This window comes from Lepidochelys kempii, chromosome 14, assembly GCF_965140285.1.
Source record: "Lepidochelys kempii isolate rLepKem1 chromosome 14, rLepKem1.hap1, whole genome shotgun sequence".
In the NCBI taxonomy this organism is placed as follows: Eukaryota; Metazoa; Chordata; order Testudines; family Cheloniidae; genus Lepidochelys; species Lepidochelys kempii.
In genome coordinates, this window is record NC_136393.1 from 6,704,943 (window position 1) to 6,721,184 (window position 16,242).

The following is a 16,242-nucleotide window of genomic DNA, read 5'->3' on the forward strand; positions in this document are numbered from 1 at the left end:
TGAACTACTAGGTGTAAATACATACCACACTGAACAGATGTTGCATCACCAGCTAGGTACAGAACTGCAACCACAAGAGGCAGCGTGCAAGATGAACAAGGCCACCAGGAGCATATGACTGCTTGCTGAGAACACAACATACCAACTTGCAGCATGAAATTTATTTTCTATGTGTTCGGGAAATGTGTTGCAGAATAAACTGCTCTACAATGCAAACAAAACCAACTCTCATTATGATAAATGCGCTATACCACACCAGGGTTCTGCAATTACTTTAAATTTTGTCGCTAAGTAGAAACAAGTCACTGGACTAGGAGGAAAGAATGTTGGATAAGGGAGGAATGCAGTGGCAGAATGGAGTTATTGCAGAATTTATATGGCTGTAAGGGAAACTAGCCCCATTCTAAAAAATGAGGAAAGCTGGCACTTAAATTAGCATGAAGTATTACTAGAATGAAGATTATTCAGATCAATAAAAGTGTTATAAAAAAATCAGTATCTAGTTGTTTGCATAAGCCTAGTCTACACCTAAAACTTAGTTGACCTGGTTATGTCACTCAGGGCTGTGAAAAATTTCACACTGTGTGATACAGTTATGTCGATTTAACACCCACTGTAGACATCACTAGGTCGACAAAAGAATTATTGCATCAATCTAGCTACCACCTCAAGAAGGTGGATTTACTACAGCGATGGAAAAAACCTTGTTACTATAGTAAGGGGCTACACCATCGCGGTGTAATTGCAGCACTACAGATATCGTGGTGTAGACATACCCATAGAAATTAAGGGGCTGCAGAATTGCAAGCATTTTTGGCCAGAGGCCCAAAATACTCTAATATGGAAATTCAGGCCTCTTCACATTGTTTAAAACTAGACTTCACCCAAATGTGAAGTCCTGTAATCAAAATCAAATTGAGATATTTTAAAGTCAACAGAATTTATTTTTAAAAGAGGAAGAATAGGTAGCAAATTCTCAAGAACTTTAAAACCCTTCTGAAGATCTGAAGGACATTGTGAAAGACAATTTGGAAGTGGATTGTCTCCCCCACCTCCCAGAATTATAGTCAATGTAATCTTTACTGCCACCCCCACCCCACAAACGGGTAGCATAAATGTCAACCTGTAGTGTAGTGTATCCTGGACCCAGGATATTAGAGGGACAAGGAGAGTGAGGTAATAACTTTTACTGGACCAACTTCCAAGCCAGTGACCTTGAGGAGAGAAGTTATTTATCTCACTACCACTCTCTTCAGCAACCCAGTCCCATAAAAACTAATTACAGTAAGTTCTGATCACTCCTCTCAGCAGGCCATTTAGGGAAACACTCCTATCAGGAATCAGGATTACTTGTAACATTTTATCTCCTCATAATAAACTGAATCAGGCAGAGAACTCAGTGTGGATAATATCCCATAAGAATTTCCCCTCTCCTTTGTAGCATGTAATGCTACAGAGAAACTGTAGCAAAACTAGCAAGAAAGATTCTAACTGAACACGCCTTTTCCTGTTTTCTATAATCTGATCTCCTTTAGAGGCAATGCCACAAGTAAACAGGAATCTGGGGGTAAAATGCACGTCCAGTTGTTTCCATCCTGTTTCAACACAGATATTAGCTGAAAATGGTGATTCCACAGACCAAGGTGGAATTACTGTATCCATGCATTTAAAACTGTTTAGCCCTCACACTGCCAATCCCTATAACTCACAAGTAGGGCAAAAATATCACCTCTCCAGATTAAGGGATATGTTGGTGAATAGTCACTCAAAGTATGCAAAATGGGGAAAGGATACGTCACTAAGTGCTGAAATACCAAAAGTCTAAATCCAGCTCAAAATTTCTTCACCTGATGGAAATCCTTTAGATCTGAGTTAACATAATGACAGGACTGAAAAGTTGAGTTTTCAGCTTGGTCCTGCCTATCTCGCAAAAAAACTGGGAAAATCCTAGAAGGAAATCCTGCCTGGAGATATTCCTACCAGAGTACTTCCGTCACCATGCTAGGAGCTTGCTTTTCCCTTAACCTGCCCTGGGATCCTTCTACTAGCATGTACTCGCTCCTTCTCTCCCACCTGTGTTCTTGCACAGAAGCACCTTTGTTAGTAATAAAAGCAAGACAACACAAGACATTTCCTCTTCAACTGCCAGTAACTTTAAAGAGAGCCCCAAAGAAAAGAGCAAACAGTTTAAATTGAACAAGCAAATATTCCACCAACACAAGCATAAAAGCCAGGAAATCCCTAGTTAAAGTGTCAGCCACCACTTGCAATCTAGAACTATAATTTCACTTTCTCCACATTACCTCTTCCACATCTATCACCCACAAGAACACATGCTTCCTCCCTCCACCTCCACACAAAACATTGCAAATTTCACTCCCTCCAGGTGGAGTGGTTAAAGGAAGGTTTTGTAACTGACTGGAATGTTGACTTGGTATTGCATTGAAGGAGACTGTTCGTGTATATGGCAGATTTTAGCTGGTTATGTTTACCTGAGTCATGGAAGGCAGAGGGAACAGTTTATAATAGAATGTATTGGCTCAGAAGTTTGTAATATTTATTAGGTGATAGAAATGTGGGATGTTGTGGGTTTTCTCAACAACCAATGATTTCGGTCAGTTACCATTGCATGGTTTGAGCAGAGGGAGGAGGTGGCATGAGTGTGGTGGATGTGGGAAGGGAATGTGATGAAGGCAAGGAATGGCTGAGAAGTTAACTAGGAATTTCCTGGCTTTATAAACTGTGTTAGTGGATTAATCATTTGAACAGCCTGAATTGTTTTTTAAATGAAGTTTTTTTGCTTGAAGGATTATAGTCATTCTAAAAGTGCTAAGTATTACATAGCTCTTTCCATCTTCAAAGCACCGTACAAATGTTAACTGATAAGCACCTCTGTGAAGTAGGCAAGTAACAGCCCCATTTTGCAGCTTGAGAAACCCCAGTTAAGGGTTTGCTCAAGACCACACCAATTAGTGGCAGAGCAGGGATTAGAAGTCATCAATTCCACAGAGTAACCCGGCCTCTTATTAAGAAGCTGCAACTGAGTTTTAGCATCCCACCAGCACTGCTATAAGTAAGGTTAAGTTGATTCTTCAATGCCATGTTTCATCAATTTGTTATAAGGACAAACTCAATGTTCTCTCATAAGAGCTCTTCTACTGTTGTAAACTAGTTTGAGGTGTACCTCTGACGACATTCTCAACCTGCCTTTCTTCTCAGTACTCACTCTCCACATTCTGTCACTTAAATCAGTTGATATCTCCCCTCCACCCTTTTCTCTGGGCAATCTTCACTGCTCTCATTCACTGCTCTGCTCTCAGTCTGTTTCTTCTGCCTTCATGCACACAAATTTCATCCACTCCCATAGTTCCAGCTTACCACGTCCACATGGATGACTCCATTCTTATTCACTAACCCTTTTCCTTCTGTCCAGTCTCATAGTGACACCTGCAATATCTCCACCTGACTGTTGTTCCTATACCACCTGAAATTCAGGGCAATGAAAACTGAACCCCCATCTTCTCTTGAAAACTTTGTTCACGACCTTTAAACTTTCACTACAGTACCTCAAACTGTCATATTCCACTCCTTTCTCCTCCACTTTCACCAAATCCTGTCATTACCTCTACATCTCCAAAAATCCAACTTTTCCAGCGCTGTCATCTCACCCCCTCACAACAGCCTTTGCCCATGCCTTTTTCACCTCACAATTTGACAAGTGCCAATGTTTCTTGTATGCATTTCATCCCACACTCCCATCAAGTTCAAGTTTCTAGTCCTTACTTCCAAGGCCTTGTAAAACTCATCTGTCTACCTCTCTACTCATGTCTTCACATTCTCCCTCTCACTGCCTTAAGTTACTCCTGAGACACCCTCCTACACAACCCTTCCATATCTTCCTCCCACACCATGCCACATGCTTGAACAACCTTCCTCTTCAATCAAACCCACTAAAAAGACCTCTACAAAGCCTTTCAGCAATGACACAGCAAAAATCTGTAATTTACCAAGATGGCATATCATCCATTGGCACATGACAGAGCTGATCTTGATCCTGAGGCAAGAACCATGTCTCCTTATACGATTGCATACCATGACCATACACACTGCACTCAATATTGTGATATTTAGCTAGGTTCACGTTTACAACTTGGCATACACACATTGGAACAAGATTTTTCTAAATAACTTTGGCAATAAGCAATACAAGTATAAACAAAAGTTTGAAGTCTTAATTCAGTCAAGGCAGTTGCTATAACTTACTTTTAAAAATACAGATTGTTAGGCCAGAAATGTAGCCTCTTTAACAGATGAACATTCATACAGATTCTAATTTGGGGACGGTTTAATCAGTCTTTCTGGTGAATTTTAGAAGAGTGCACCACTCTAGCTCCTACTCAAAACAAAACTGTGCACATGTCACAACCAGGGTGGATTTGATTTAAATCACTAGTTAGGAAGACTATTTAATCATGGATTTCTACATAAAAATGCATTCTTGTTGGTTGTTATAACCTTAATACATATTCTTCACAGATAGAGGAACCTCATTAAAATATTCCCAAACTGGGTCTCTTATGGTCATGCTGCCATTATAGGATTTCCCTTCTAGTGAGAGAATGGTATGGTAGATCTCAAATCAGTGAAGGCTACACTCAGAAAGACCTCAAGATTTCTGGAATATGTTCCTCAAACAGTTTCACTTTTGTTTCTACTGCCTGTCCCTCCCCTTCTCAAATTTATCTCCAGACTTTTTCTCCTTGTCCAGATCTATTTCACACCCAACAATCTTCTGTTCATTGAACTTTTTGAAACTTTGCACTTTTAGAGAGGTAAGGGATTGACTGTGTACACAAATTTGCAGAGGAACAACAGGGTTGAGGTCTATTATTTCTCACCTCTATATATTTATTTAAAACATTTTTGCTGTTAACAAGCATGTTATCTCTGGAGATAAATCCAGAGTTTGAGAACTGCAAAACTAAGCAGAGAATTACATGGGATACACAATGCAATCTCAACTACACAGTTATTACTTAGCAAGTGAAGACATGGAAGCCCATTGTTACCAAGCATGCAACACTAGATAAATTCACATGCATTCTAAAAAGTATTTTAGAAGAGATCAAGGTTACAAATAAAAACTGTGAATTTGTAAGTTTTATCAGAACTTACACTATTTAGGAAAATCACCTTAATGTCATTCTATGACAGAGTTTGATTTTCAATCAGGACCGGGCTTTTCCTCATTTAAAGACATGACAATTTTTTGTATCTCTTTTCCATATCACTTACATTAAAAAAAAAAGTAACTTCCAATGGGTTAACACCCTGTGTCTTTTGCCATCCCACACAAACACCTACCCATCCTAGAATCAATCTATTCAACTAGAAGTCCATATCTCCAACTGAACTTCAACAAAACAAAATAGTTAATCACATGAAAACAACACACTCATGAAATTAATCAGGAAACGTATAGAGGGAATTCTTGCACGATTTTTCAGACTGGAATAGAGAAGAGAGTTTTAAAAACCCTTTTTCTAATAAAATCAAGTGTATAACAGCACTTTTTTTTAAAAGGGAGAATAATCACATAAAATACTAGGTATTAATTCTCTCCTCCACATCATTTCTAAAAAGTTTCAATACACCAAAGAGGAACAATGGTCTTGCAGTTAAGGCACTAGAATGAGACAAACCGTTCAGATTCAATTTCTAAGTCTGCTACAGACTCAGAGCATGACCAACAGGCAAGTCAACCTTACTGAGCTTCACCTCTCTGATCCGCAAAGTGGGGACTAATACTTCCTTATGTTTTGTTTCAGCTCGATCTATCTTTCTTGGTTAAAAGTAAAAGATAACTAATCTGCAGTTCCATGGGCTAGTATTTTAGGTAGGCCTCATAATATACATCAACGATAACAGTCTGAAGGAGGCAGATTTAAATTAGTGTTTACTGAAAAGTGATACAGGAACAATGCATCATACAGATTTCATTGACAATATTAAGAAAGCCACAGCTTACCAGTTGGAATTCTCTGCGTCTGTCATAGGCATGCTGGATTCCATTATCTGCCCACAGTGATTTTATTGCTGGAAGGTACTGTAAAAAAACCTGAGTCTCCACCATCCCTTGTGCCACCATTGTTGACCGAGTATCAAAAGCCATCATCTTATCCCCATTATTCTGGTTGGCAGGATCTCCCCAGGGAATATGAAGTTTCTCTCGAGCATCTACGAGGACTCTCACACCTTGAAAAAAATGGAAAAGTGCCGTGATTAGATACTTCCAAGAGCTGCCATGTCTAGTTATTACACTAGGCCCTGAACTTGCAAAGACTTAAAAAATATGTAACCGTATGCATTATGTTGTAAGTATTTGCAGGGCTGGGATCCTAGCTATTAATGCTCTGTATCTCAGGGTAATATGAAAGCTGTCAATATCTGCAATCAGAACACTAAGATCTTTATGAAGAACAGAACCAGGAATATTGTAAGGTCCATATTACAAGGATTTTTTTTATCTTGTATTATGATTAGTCTGGATCGTAAAGAATATTCTAAAGGACAGAGTAAGCAATCTAAGTTGGTAAATGAAAAATGTCACAAGGCCTATTTGTATGCAGTGTTGTAGCCATGTTGGTCCCAGGATATTAAGAGACAACTTGGATGAGGTAACATTTTTACTGGACCAACTTCCGTCAGACAGACAGACAAGGGACACTGAATTAGTTTTCCAGACCTGAAGAAGAGCTCTGTATAAGTTTGAAAGCTTGTGTCTCTCACCAACAGAAGTTGGTCCAATAAAAGATATTACTTCACTGACTTTGTCACTTTACAAGGCCTATTTGTCACTTGTCAAAACTCTAAACCCAGTTTATGGCAGTTGACTTTACCTGGCAAGAGCCCAAGATTTCAGGCCTATAAATTAGTTATGCTGAGCACCATTTCAGAATACAGTGAAGTCTCTAGTATCCTGCTTTAAAGCATCTCCTTGTTTCCATATATTGTAATACACTTGGTAGATAAGATCGGCCATACCAGATCAGACCAATTGCCCATAAAGGCCAATATCTTGTCTTGTAACAGTGGCAAATGCCAGGCACTTCGGAGGGAACAGAACAGAACAATCATCAGAAGAAACAGAACAATAATCCACTCTCTGTCATCCAGCCCGAGATTCTGGAGGTCAGAGGGTTAGGGACACCCAGAGCATGGGGTTGTATCGCTCATCATCTTAGCTAACAGCCATTGATGGGCCAATCCTCCATAAATTTATCTAATTTTTTTTGTACCCAGTTATACTTTTGGCCTTCACAACATTCATTGGAAAAGAATTCTACAGGTTGACTGTGGGCTGTGTGAAGGAGTACTTCCTTATCTTTGTTTTAAACCTGCTGACCATTAATTTCACTGGACGACCCTTGGTTCTTGTGTTATGTGAAGAGGTAAAACATATCCTTATTCATTTTCTCCACACCATTCATGATTTTATAGACCTCTATCACATCCCTCCTCGGTTGGCACTTTTCCAAACTGAAAAGTCCCATTTTTTTTAAATTTCTCCTAATATGGAAGCTGTGCCATCGCCCTAATAATTTCTGTTGCCCTTCTGTGTACTTTTCCCAGTTCCAATAAATTTTTTGAGATGGGGCAACCAGAACTGCATGCGGTATTCAAGGTGTCAGGGTACCATGGATTTATACAGTGGCATTCTGATATTGTGTGTCTTATCTCTTTCCTAATGGTTCCTAACATTGTTAGCTTTTTCAATTGCTGCTGTACAGATGCTTTCAGAGACCTAACCATGAGGACTCCAAGATCTCTTCCTTGAGTGATAACAGCTAAGATGGATCCCATCATTTTCTACATATAATTGGGATTATGTTTTCCAATATGCATTACTTTGTACTCAACACAATTTCATCTGCCACTTTCTTGCCCAGTTACACAGTTTAATGAGATTGCTTTGTAACTCTCTGCAGTCAGCTCTGCGCATAACTATCTTGAGTAAATTTGTATCATCTGCAAATTTTGCCACCTCACTGCTCACTCCCTTCTCCAGATAATTTATGAATATGTTGAACAGCACTGAATAGTACAGATCCTTGCGGGTCCCTGCTATTTACCTATGTCCTTGTGAAAACTGACCATTTATACCTACCCTTTGTTTCCTATCTTTTAACCAATTATTGATCCTGAGAGGACCTTCCCTCATCTCATGACAGCTTACTTTGCTCGAGAGCCTTTGGTATGGAACAAAGGCTTCCTGAAAAGTCCAAGGACATTATATCAACTTGATCACCCTTGTCCATATGCTTTTTGACTCCCTTCAAGAATTCTAATAGATTGGCAAGGCATGGTTTCCCTTTACAAGAGCTGTGATGAACACAGTATGTTGAGGAAGTGTCATCTATAGATCTGATAATTCTCCTCTTTACTATAGTTTCAGCCAATATGCCTGGTACTGATGTTAGGTTTACAGGCCTTTAATTACCAGGATCACCTCTGGAGCCTTTTTTAAAAATTGGTATTACATTACATCAGCCTCAGATGACTGGAGGATAGGTAAACAATATATACCACAATTAGTAGTTTATAATTTCACATTTGAGTGCCTTCAGAACTCTTGGGTGAATACCATTTGGTCCTGGTGACTTATTACAGTTTAATGTATCAATTTGTTCCAAAACCTCCCTTAGCTATGCCTAAAGACAGCAGCAACACTGAAATTATAGATTTCAGGGATAACATTGGTCAACACGTTTACAAATGTGACATTAATCAACACTTCATAAAATGTAGATTTCTGTGCTTAAAGATACTCTGCTTTGATTAAATCTACACAATAACTAATCATGGTTAGTGCCATTATGCACACGCTACTTCCCTACTCTTACCTTTTACTAGTTTAATATTTGACCTTTTAAAATCCATCTAGGCAGTATCAGTAAAAAACAACATGATTGAGAGATTAATGCTACCACTAGATTTACTGATAGGAGAAAATCTGAAAAGAGGAAATCAGCATGGTGACGCAAGTACAGGACAGGCACATGGGATCAAAAATATCTTGATGTGAGAACCACTTTTATAAGAAAAATGTCTGTATATCACCCTCATGATAAAATTAAAATGTCTGTTCTCTTCAGGTAACACTTAACTATACCTTCCAGACTGGCAAACGGAAAGAAAATGAAAGTATGAGAAGATTAATCTGCAATCCTTATTTGCATACTGTTTTACAGCAGTAGAACCACCTTAATTTACAAACAGAACTCTGCCTTGAGCATTTGCCCAATACATATTTGCTCAGGGTAAGGGAAAGAATTACTTAGTTTTTTCAGCTCCTGAACACATATTAGGCACATGATGGAACAAAGACAAGAGGTAAAATTTTCAATTGAGTAATTAATTTAGGAGTTTAGGTCCCTTTTTCAAAAGTGACTTTTAGGCTTATAGTCTAGTTCTACTGAAAGTCAATGGAACTTAATTCCTAAATCACAGGCACACTTTGAAAATGGGACTTAAGGCTCCTAAATCACATATATTTTGAAAATCTTATCCCTGTTGTCTGCCTTGAAAACTTTACAGTCTAATCGGAAATTCAGAAGTGAAGATAACAATGTAGAGGGGCTGGGGTAAGAAAAAATAAAAGGATGACAACAGTCATCAGATACACTCATTTAAGCCACATGCACATCTCAGTTATGGCACTCTGGCTCTGAAGGGGGCACAGAACAGGATGAATATGTGCGCTTCTCTTAACAACTAGGTCAGTCTAAGTTTCCACATTTACTGCAATGCTGCCTCTACTAAATCAATTTGATATGCAAATCCCTCTCCGCAAACACAGGACACTTCTCTTCCATATACATACACTTTCAAGTGCACTGTTTCCTCCCTTCCATTATTTCACACATTGGACACCTTACTATGAAGTGCTGAAGCCTGACGGAATGAAGTTTTTGTATATGTGAATAAAGCTAGGAAATAAAGCTAGGAAAATGCTCCACAATAAATTGAAGTCCCTCAATACTGAGCCTTACAGAAGAGAACACTGTACATCACTGGTTACAGACCAGGCTACCTCTACTTCCTGTAGGGTGGCCCGCCAGCCAAGAGACTCTCTCCTCAGTGGTTATTGCCTAAACTAGCGCTGGGTTGTATAAAAGTGTGAAGTGACTGAAATAACCACGCTGATCAGGCAGCAAATGATTAATTACATAGTAAGAAACAGGGCTGCTTCTTGGACAAGTCTGAGGAAGGTAATAGTCTAGTAAAGGCTCTTCACGACCCCCAGAGAAGGTGGGGTGCCTGTGCCCCCCCACTCCAATGCTCTCTCATTCCCTCAGAACTATGTCCCCGACAGTCCATGCTCTCTTGTCCCACCAACACCCCGTGCTTTCTAGGCCCCCTCCCTGGGGGCATGCCTCCCCACACTCTTCTCTTACCCCCACCGCCCTCCCCCAGAGGGCCATAGCGGACCAGGCTTTCTCTGCCCCCTTCCCCGCCACCCCACGCCCCCGGCACAGCCCCGCGCGCGCGCGCTCTCACCCCCACACCTGGGGACCAATTACTTCACCCCCCCCCTTTCCCGGCTCGTCCCTCCCCCCCCCGCCCAGCCCTCCGTCCTCACTCTCTCGCCTACTCCTCCTTCCCCTGGGGGCCATACACCCCCTCCCCCAAGACCATGCCCCAGCGCGCGCGCTCGCCCGCTCTCTCTCTCGGCCGCCCCTCAGACCGCCCCCCTCCCGCCACCGGCCACTACTGTCCACACCAGGCCAGCGTCCCCGGGGGGCCACTCGCCGGTCCCCGGCCTCGCCCCGCCCCCTCTCCCGGCCCAGCGGCCGCGGCGCCCGGCCCGGCCCGGCCCGCGCCCACCTTTGATCACGTTGCTGTAGATGGTGGCGCGGAACTCCTCGCGGGCCGCCCGGTCCCAGTCCTGCCCGTGGATGATCCGCATCTGCTTCAGGAAGGTGGACTTGCCGCTCTCGCCCGCGCCCAGCAGCAGGATCTTGACGAGGCGCTTCACGTAGGTCTTCTCGCGGTTCAGGCACTTGTCGATCTCCTTGGACTTGCGCTGCTGCTCGGCCTCGGTGCTGGTCAGCAGGCAGCCGGGGAAGCAGCCCGACAGCGCGGAGCGCGACGGCAGGAAGTCCGCCATCTTAGCAAACACTGCCAGGGAGCGGCCGCCCCGCGCCGCAGCTGCAGCCCAAGCGGCCCCCTCGGCGCGGACGGCTGCACATGCGCCTCACAGGCCGCCGCCCACCACGAGACACGTGACCGCGAGGGGCGGGAGGGCCGTCGCTCGCACCCGTCACGTGACGGTGCTGCCCTGTCCGCCGACGGCCCGACGTCACGTGCGTAGCCTTCCCGCCCCCCGTCCCCGCGACCCAGCCCTATCACGTGACAGCCGGCGATTGGATCTCGGCTGTGTGCGCACCTGGGCGGGGTTGAGGGACCTACTGCGCGGGGCGTGGGGCTGCCGGAACTTCCGGGCCGGCTCCGCCATTTGCAGGAGCTATGGGGGGACGTCGCGAAATCCAGGGTATTTGGGGCGGGGGGCGACTCGGCCTTAAACAGCGGCCGGCCGCGCGCCTCTGTCTGCGCATGCGCTCTCCGGTGGCGCGTGCACCGTGGCTGCTCGCGCCCATCGTGCCGCAGCACGCGCAGCGTACGGGCAGCGTGGGCCCCCTGCACAGGCAGGCCGCGGCGGGGCTGCTACGTGTACGTGCCCCTGTGTGGCACCCAGACTGACCTCACCAGGTGCGCGTGCATGTGTGCAAACACACCCGTTCGCTCACGCCCATGTAGATTTGCACACACGGGCATTCGTGCATGTATACAGGTGTGCAGAGGGCTGATGGGGGGTGAGGAACGAAGAGGGGACAATTGTACCAGCAGCGGAGCTCGTGGGGACTTCCGCTGTGTCTGTAACTGGGAGGGCATGGGGCTCCTGTGACGTGGAGCCCCACATTTCTCTCCAAAGGCCTGCCTGCATATTCACCCTTCTCTTGTTTTGCTGGATTCTGCTGCCCTTTCAGGTTAATTTTGCTGCTGTAGTAACAGCGTCATTTGGGACTTGGAAAGACTCAGAAATGGACTTTTTGTGGGGTGGGAAAGTTTCTAACGTTTTGAACCAAATAGAGACAAGTCATTGGGAAAATGGTATCATGTGGCTCCATTTTTTTTCCTGTTTACTTTTGTTTTTGGTGTCTCTATGATTCCATATTAAACATCTTCAATTTACAAGTAAGATTTTTTTTGTAACATCCAGTACTGCAAACTCAGTTTGGGATCAGAATGTCAAAATGGGTTCTGTCCACACGTTTCAGTAATATTTTGCAAATACATTTTATCTGGCAATTCTGTTGCAGTTACATTAGCCAGACCAAAATGTATACTAGTTCCCCTTTAGTGCTTCAGATCTAACACATCTTATAGGACTAAACATGAATCAACTCAGTAAAGTAAGCAGAGTTGTCACTTTGGATGGGCTAGCACCAGCAGGAGAGTGAATTTGTGTGGGGGGGTGGAGGGTGAGAAAACCTGGATTTGTGCTGGAAATGGCCCACCTGTTGATCACTTTAGATAAGCTATTACCAGCAGGACAGTGGGGTGGGAGGAGGTATTGTTTCATGATTTCTGTGTGTATATAAAGTCTGCTGCAGTTTCCACGGTAAACATCTGATGAAGTGAGCTGTAGTTCACGAAAGCTCATGCTCAAATAAATTGGTTAGTCTCTAAGGTGCCACAAGTACTCCTTTTCTTTTTGCAGATTAGGATAGAGACAGCAGATCTGTGGAGTAAGAAGATGCTGTTTTTACAGTCACTTTTCTGATAATAACTGCTACATTAAAATAAGTGGCAGATTTTCTTTTGCAGCTGAGATGCAGTTGATACAGCAGAAGAAATGCTACCAGGGAGCAAGTTACTTTGCCCAGCTTTCCTTTCCCCCAGGTCTGGTCTTGCTAAAGGTTACAGCATCTTGGGTGGCACTATCCACCAGCTCAGGATACTCATAGCAAAACATGCTCTGACCTTACACATGAAGGGGACGGTGTAGGAGCCACTACATCAACTCTATTCCTGCTGGGGAGATACAATTAGTTTTCACTCCCCCAGGCCAGAACAAAGGGAACATAATGGTCCAGGGAATCTTGCTCAGTGTGTTTGCTTAGGCATAATGGAGCAGGTGGTGTCACTCATAAATAGGGAATTAATTAGGGAATGGGGATAATTAGAATCAGAAATGTGTAGGGGTGCTGGAACAATTTATATAGTAAGGGTGTTGAGAGCCATTGAACCAAACTGTAAACCCTGTATATGAGGGAAACCACTTCAAGCCAGGGGTTGCGCCAGAATCCCTAGTTCCAGCACCTATGGAAGTGTGTACATCAAACGTATGATGGAACAGTTCAGGGGTTTATTTGTATCTGTAAATGCAAATCTCTCTTGAGCATTTAAACACAATATGCCGGGCAGCTCTTAGTCTGTGATGGTTTGAAGGAGCATGATTTCAAAACACTGGGGGCCAAACTCAGCTTTGTCCGCAATATTCCAGGATATTGTCTGTCTGTGACAGTCACTTTAATAAAAGAAGAGGGGTAAGTAACATTGTGGTTAGAAGGCTTTGGAGGCTTTCCTGGCAGTTGAGGAGTGACAGCTGGAAATGTAGAGTGCCTGACAGTTGGGATTGGGAATGTGAGTAGGGTCTGGGGAGCTGAGAGTGACTGCTGGAAATGGACACTTGGATGGTGACAGTCAGAACTGGACAGCTGAGAGAGGGCAGCTGGAGAGAGACGGAGCCTGAAAGAAGTGTCGTTTCAGCAGTTTGACCCCCTGGAGCAGGACAGGGAGTTGGGGAACAGGCAGCGAGGAACAGCCAATAGGCTGCAGGACTAACTGTGAGATGAACACAGGGTCAGGGATGGGAAAGTGAAGTGGTGCAAAGCGAGAGAGGAAGGAAAATGATGAGACCAACAGAACCATGGAGAACTAGACAGAGAGTGAAACAGTCTGTGAGATCCCCCTGGAAGGGCAGTGCAGAGGCCTGGTTCTTCTCTCTGATGGAGTTGGGGAGCAGGGTTGAATTGCTAGTTTTATTGTTAAAACAACTATTTCTATTTCCCCTCCGAGTAAATTGTCTTCTGTGAGATGGTAATCCATTCTGGCGAGGGGAAAATCAGATTGGGAGAATGATATTGCTATTACAAGTGCAGGGGATACGTGGTGGCAGTTGTGACTTTCAGAACTAGGGACTCTGGCTCAACCATCTTCATTTAAAAATGAATGCAAGATTTTTAAGTGCAGGTGAATAGCTTGCTTGACAGGCAGGAAGGGCTGAATCCTCCAAAGATTTCAGTGGAAGTTAGAAGCCTAACTTCTTTTGAGCATAGTGCCTTATACTCATTTCCCTTTCTCTGGAATGGGTTTTTTGTTATCTTGTTCTACTAAACAACCATGTACGCCTTCCTTGTCTCTGTGCTGTTTACCAGCAGGCTCAAAAGGAGCACTCAGAAAACTAGGCACCCAAAATTCATGGCTCTTCGGACAATGTTTACTGACATTTACTGATAAAATCTAATCCTTAGTATTTACGGAATCTAACACTGATAAACTTACTGCAAGACTTCCGGGCAGCCCATACCCAGTATTCTGGAATGTGAACTTTGATACTTTTAAGTATTGATTTAAAGGAAATAGTTTTTCCAATAAACTGCCAAAGTTCCCCTACATGAAATCTCAGTCACAATTCCACAACCGTTTCTCCCCCCGCCTCCCTTTTTTTTTCTTTTTCGAACCTAAAATATTATCAAGAGAACAAAAGGCAGAAAAGTATTGAAAGAGGAAAAAGTGCTGGATGCCCAAGTTAGGGATGAGGGGATGGGGAAAGGATAGAGAAAAGGAATGGTTGATATAATCAGTGAGTGGGTTTCTGTAAAATGACCTGTATATAACCATGTCTGAGTGATGTGAGGTGTGTATGGATGTGCACTTGCATGTATCTGAGTTAGACGACCCATGCATCTCTGTTTGTTTTACTGTGATATGAGTTTTCTTTGTGTGTGTGCCTTTAAGGAATATGACTGATCCAAAAATGACAAGTAACTGTAAAAATGGCACCATGTAGCTCAGTTTTTGTTTTGTTTGTGTGTGATTGACCAGTGTGTGCATGCATTTGAACAATATTATTTTTGTGTATATGTTTGAGCAATACGACCCAAAATATGCCACTAGTGAAACTGTAAGAAAAAGAACAGGAGTACTTGTGGCACCTTAGAGACTAACCAATTTATTTGAGCATAAGCTTTCGTGAGCTACAGCTCACTTCATCGGATGCATTCAGTGGAAAATACAGACAACATGAAACAATGGGTATTTCCATACACACTGTAAGGAGATTGATCAGGTAAGGTGAGCTATTACCAGCAGGAGAGTGGGGTGGGGAACCTTTTGTAGTGATAATCAAGGTGGGCTATCCGATGAATGCATCTGAATGCATCCGATGAAGTGAGCTGTAGCTCACGAAAGCTTATGCTCAAATAAATTTGTTAGTCTCTAAGGTGCCACAAGTACTCCTTTTCTTTTTGCGGATATAGACTAACACGGTTGCTACTCTGAAACCTGTAAGAAAAAGATGACTGACCTTTTTGCCCGTTAACCTTTTGGGCCAGATCTTCAGCTGGTGTAAAGCTGTTATACCTCCCTCCAAGTCAATTGAATAGTAGCACCACTTGAGGAACTGGCCATATGTTGGTAGGTTAGCTTAAATTCCCATTGTGATGCACAGATGATCAAGAAAAATGACCATGACCAAAGCTGAGGCAGATCAAATATGTGATTGCAAACTCTGCACTCCCTTGAGTCTATACTAACCACTCCACCTAGCAGTTGTAGGGTTTCCATCCATAAATGGGGACCATTCCAGTAATGTGAGCTAATAACCAAGTCTTAAAGATGTTAAAGCCCTTTCTCCATTTTTGATAAAATGCTAATAAAGAACGAAATGTTCCATTTCCTCTTTGTTTCCCTCCCATCCCCATCCTTGTGTAAACATCACAGCGGAAGCCTGAATCTCCTTGGATTCCTCATTCTAGTGTCATGTTCCAAAAACTCCTAGCTGCTGTTGCACTTCAGAGGAGCGTGCATGATAAGTACATTCTAAGGTTTTATTTTTTGTTCAGAGGACTTTAACTGGACCATTGTTTTTAATACCAGGGATGAAAACTCCCT

At 43.1% G+C, this 16,242-nt stretch overlaps 1 protein-coding gene across 2 annotated transcripts in view; it reads right to left on the reverse strand.

The window, feature by feature from the left end:
• Window positions 1–11,279, reverse strand: part of GNA13 (G protein subunit alpha 13) — a 43,343-nt gene extending 32,064 nt beyond the window's left edge. For both annotated transcript variants that reach the window (XM_073310539.2, XM_073310538.2), the window contains exons 1-2: window positions 10,888–11,279; window positions 6,029–6,255 (exon numbers count right to left, since the gene is read on the reverse strand). In XM_073310539.2, the coding sequence (XP_073166640.1) occupies window positions 6,029–6,255; window positions 10,888–11,170 (510 nt within the window). In that variant the 5' untranslated portion in view covers window positions 11,171–11,279. The remainder of the gene's footprint in view (window positions 1–6,028; window positions 6,256–10,887) is intronic.
• Window positions 11,280–16,242: the final 4,963 nt, after the last annotated feature.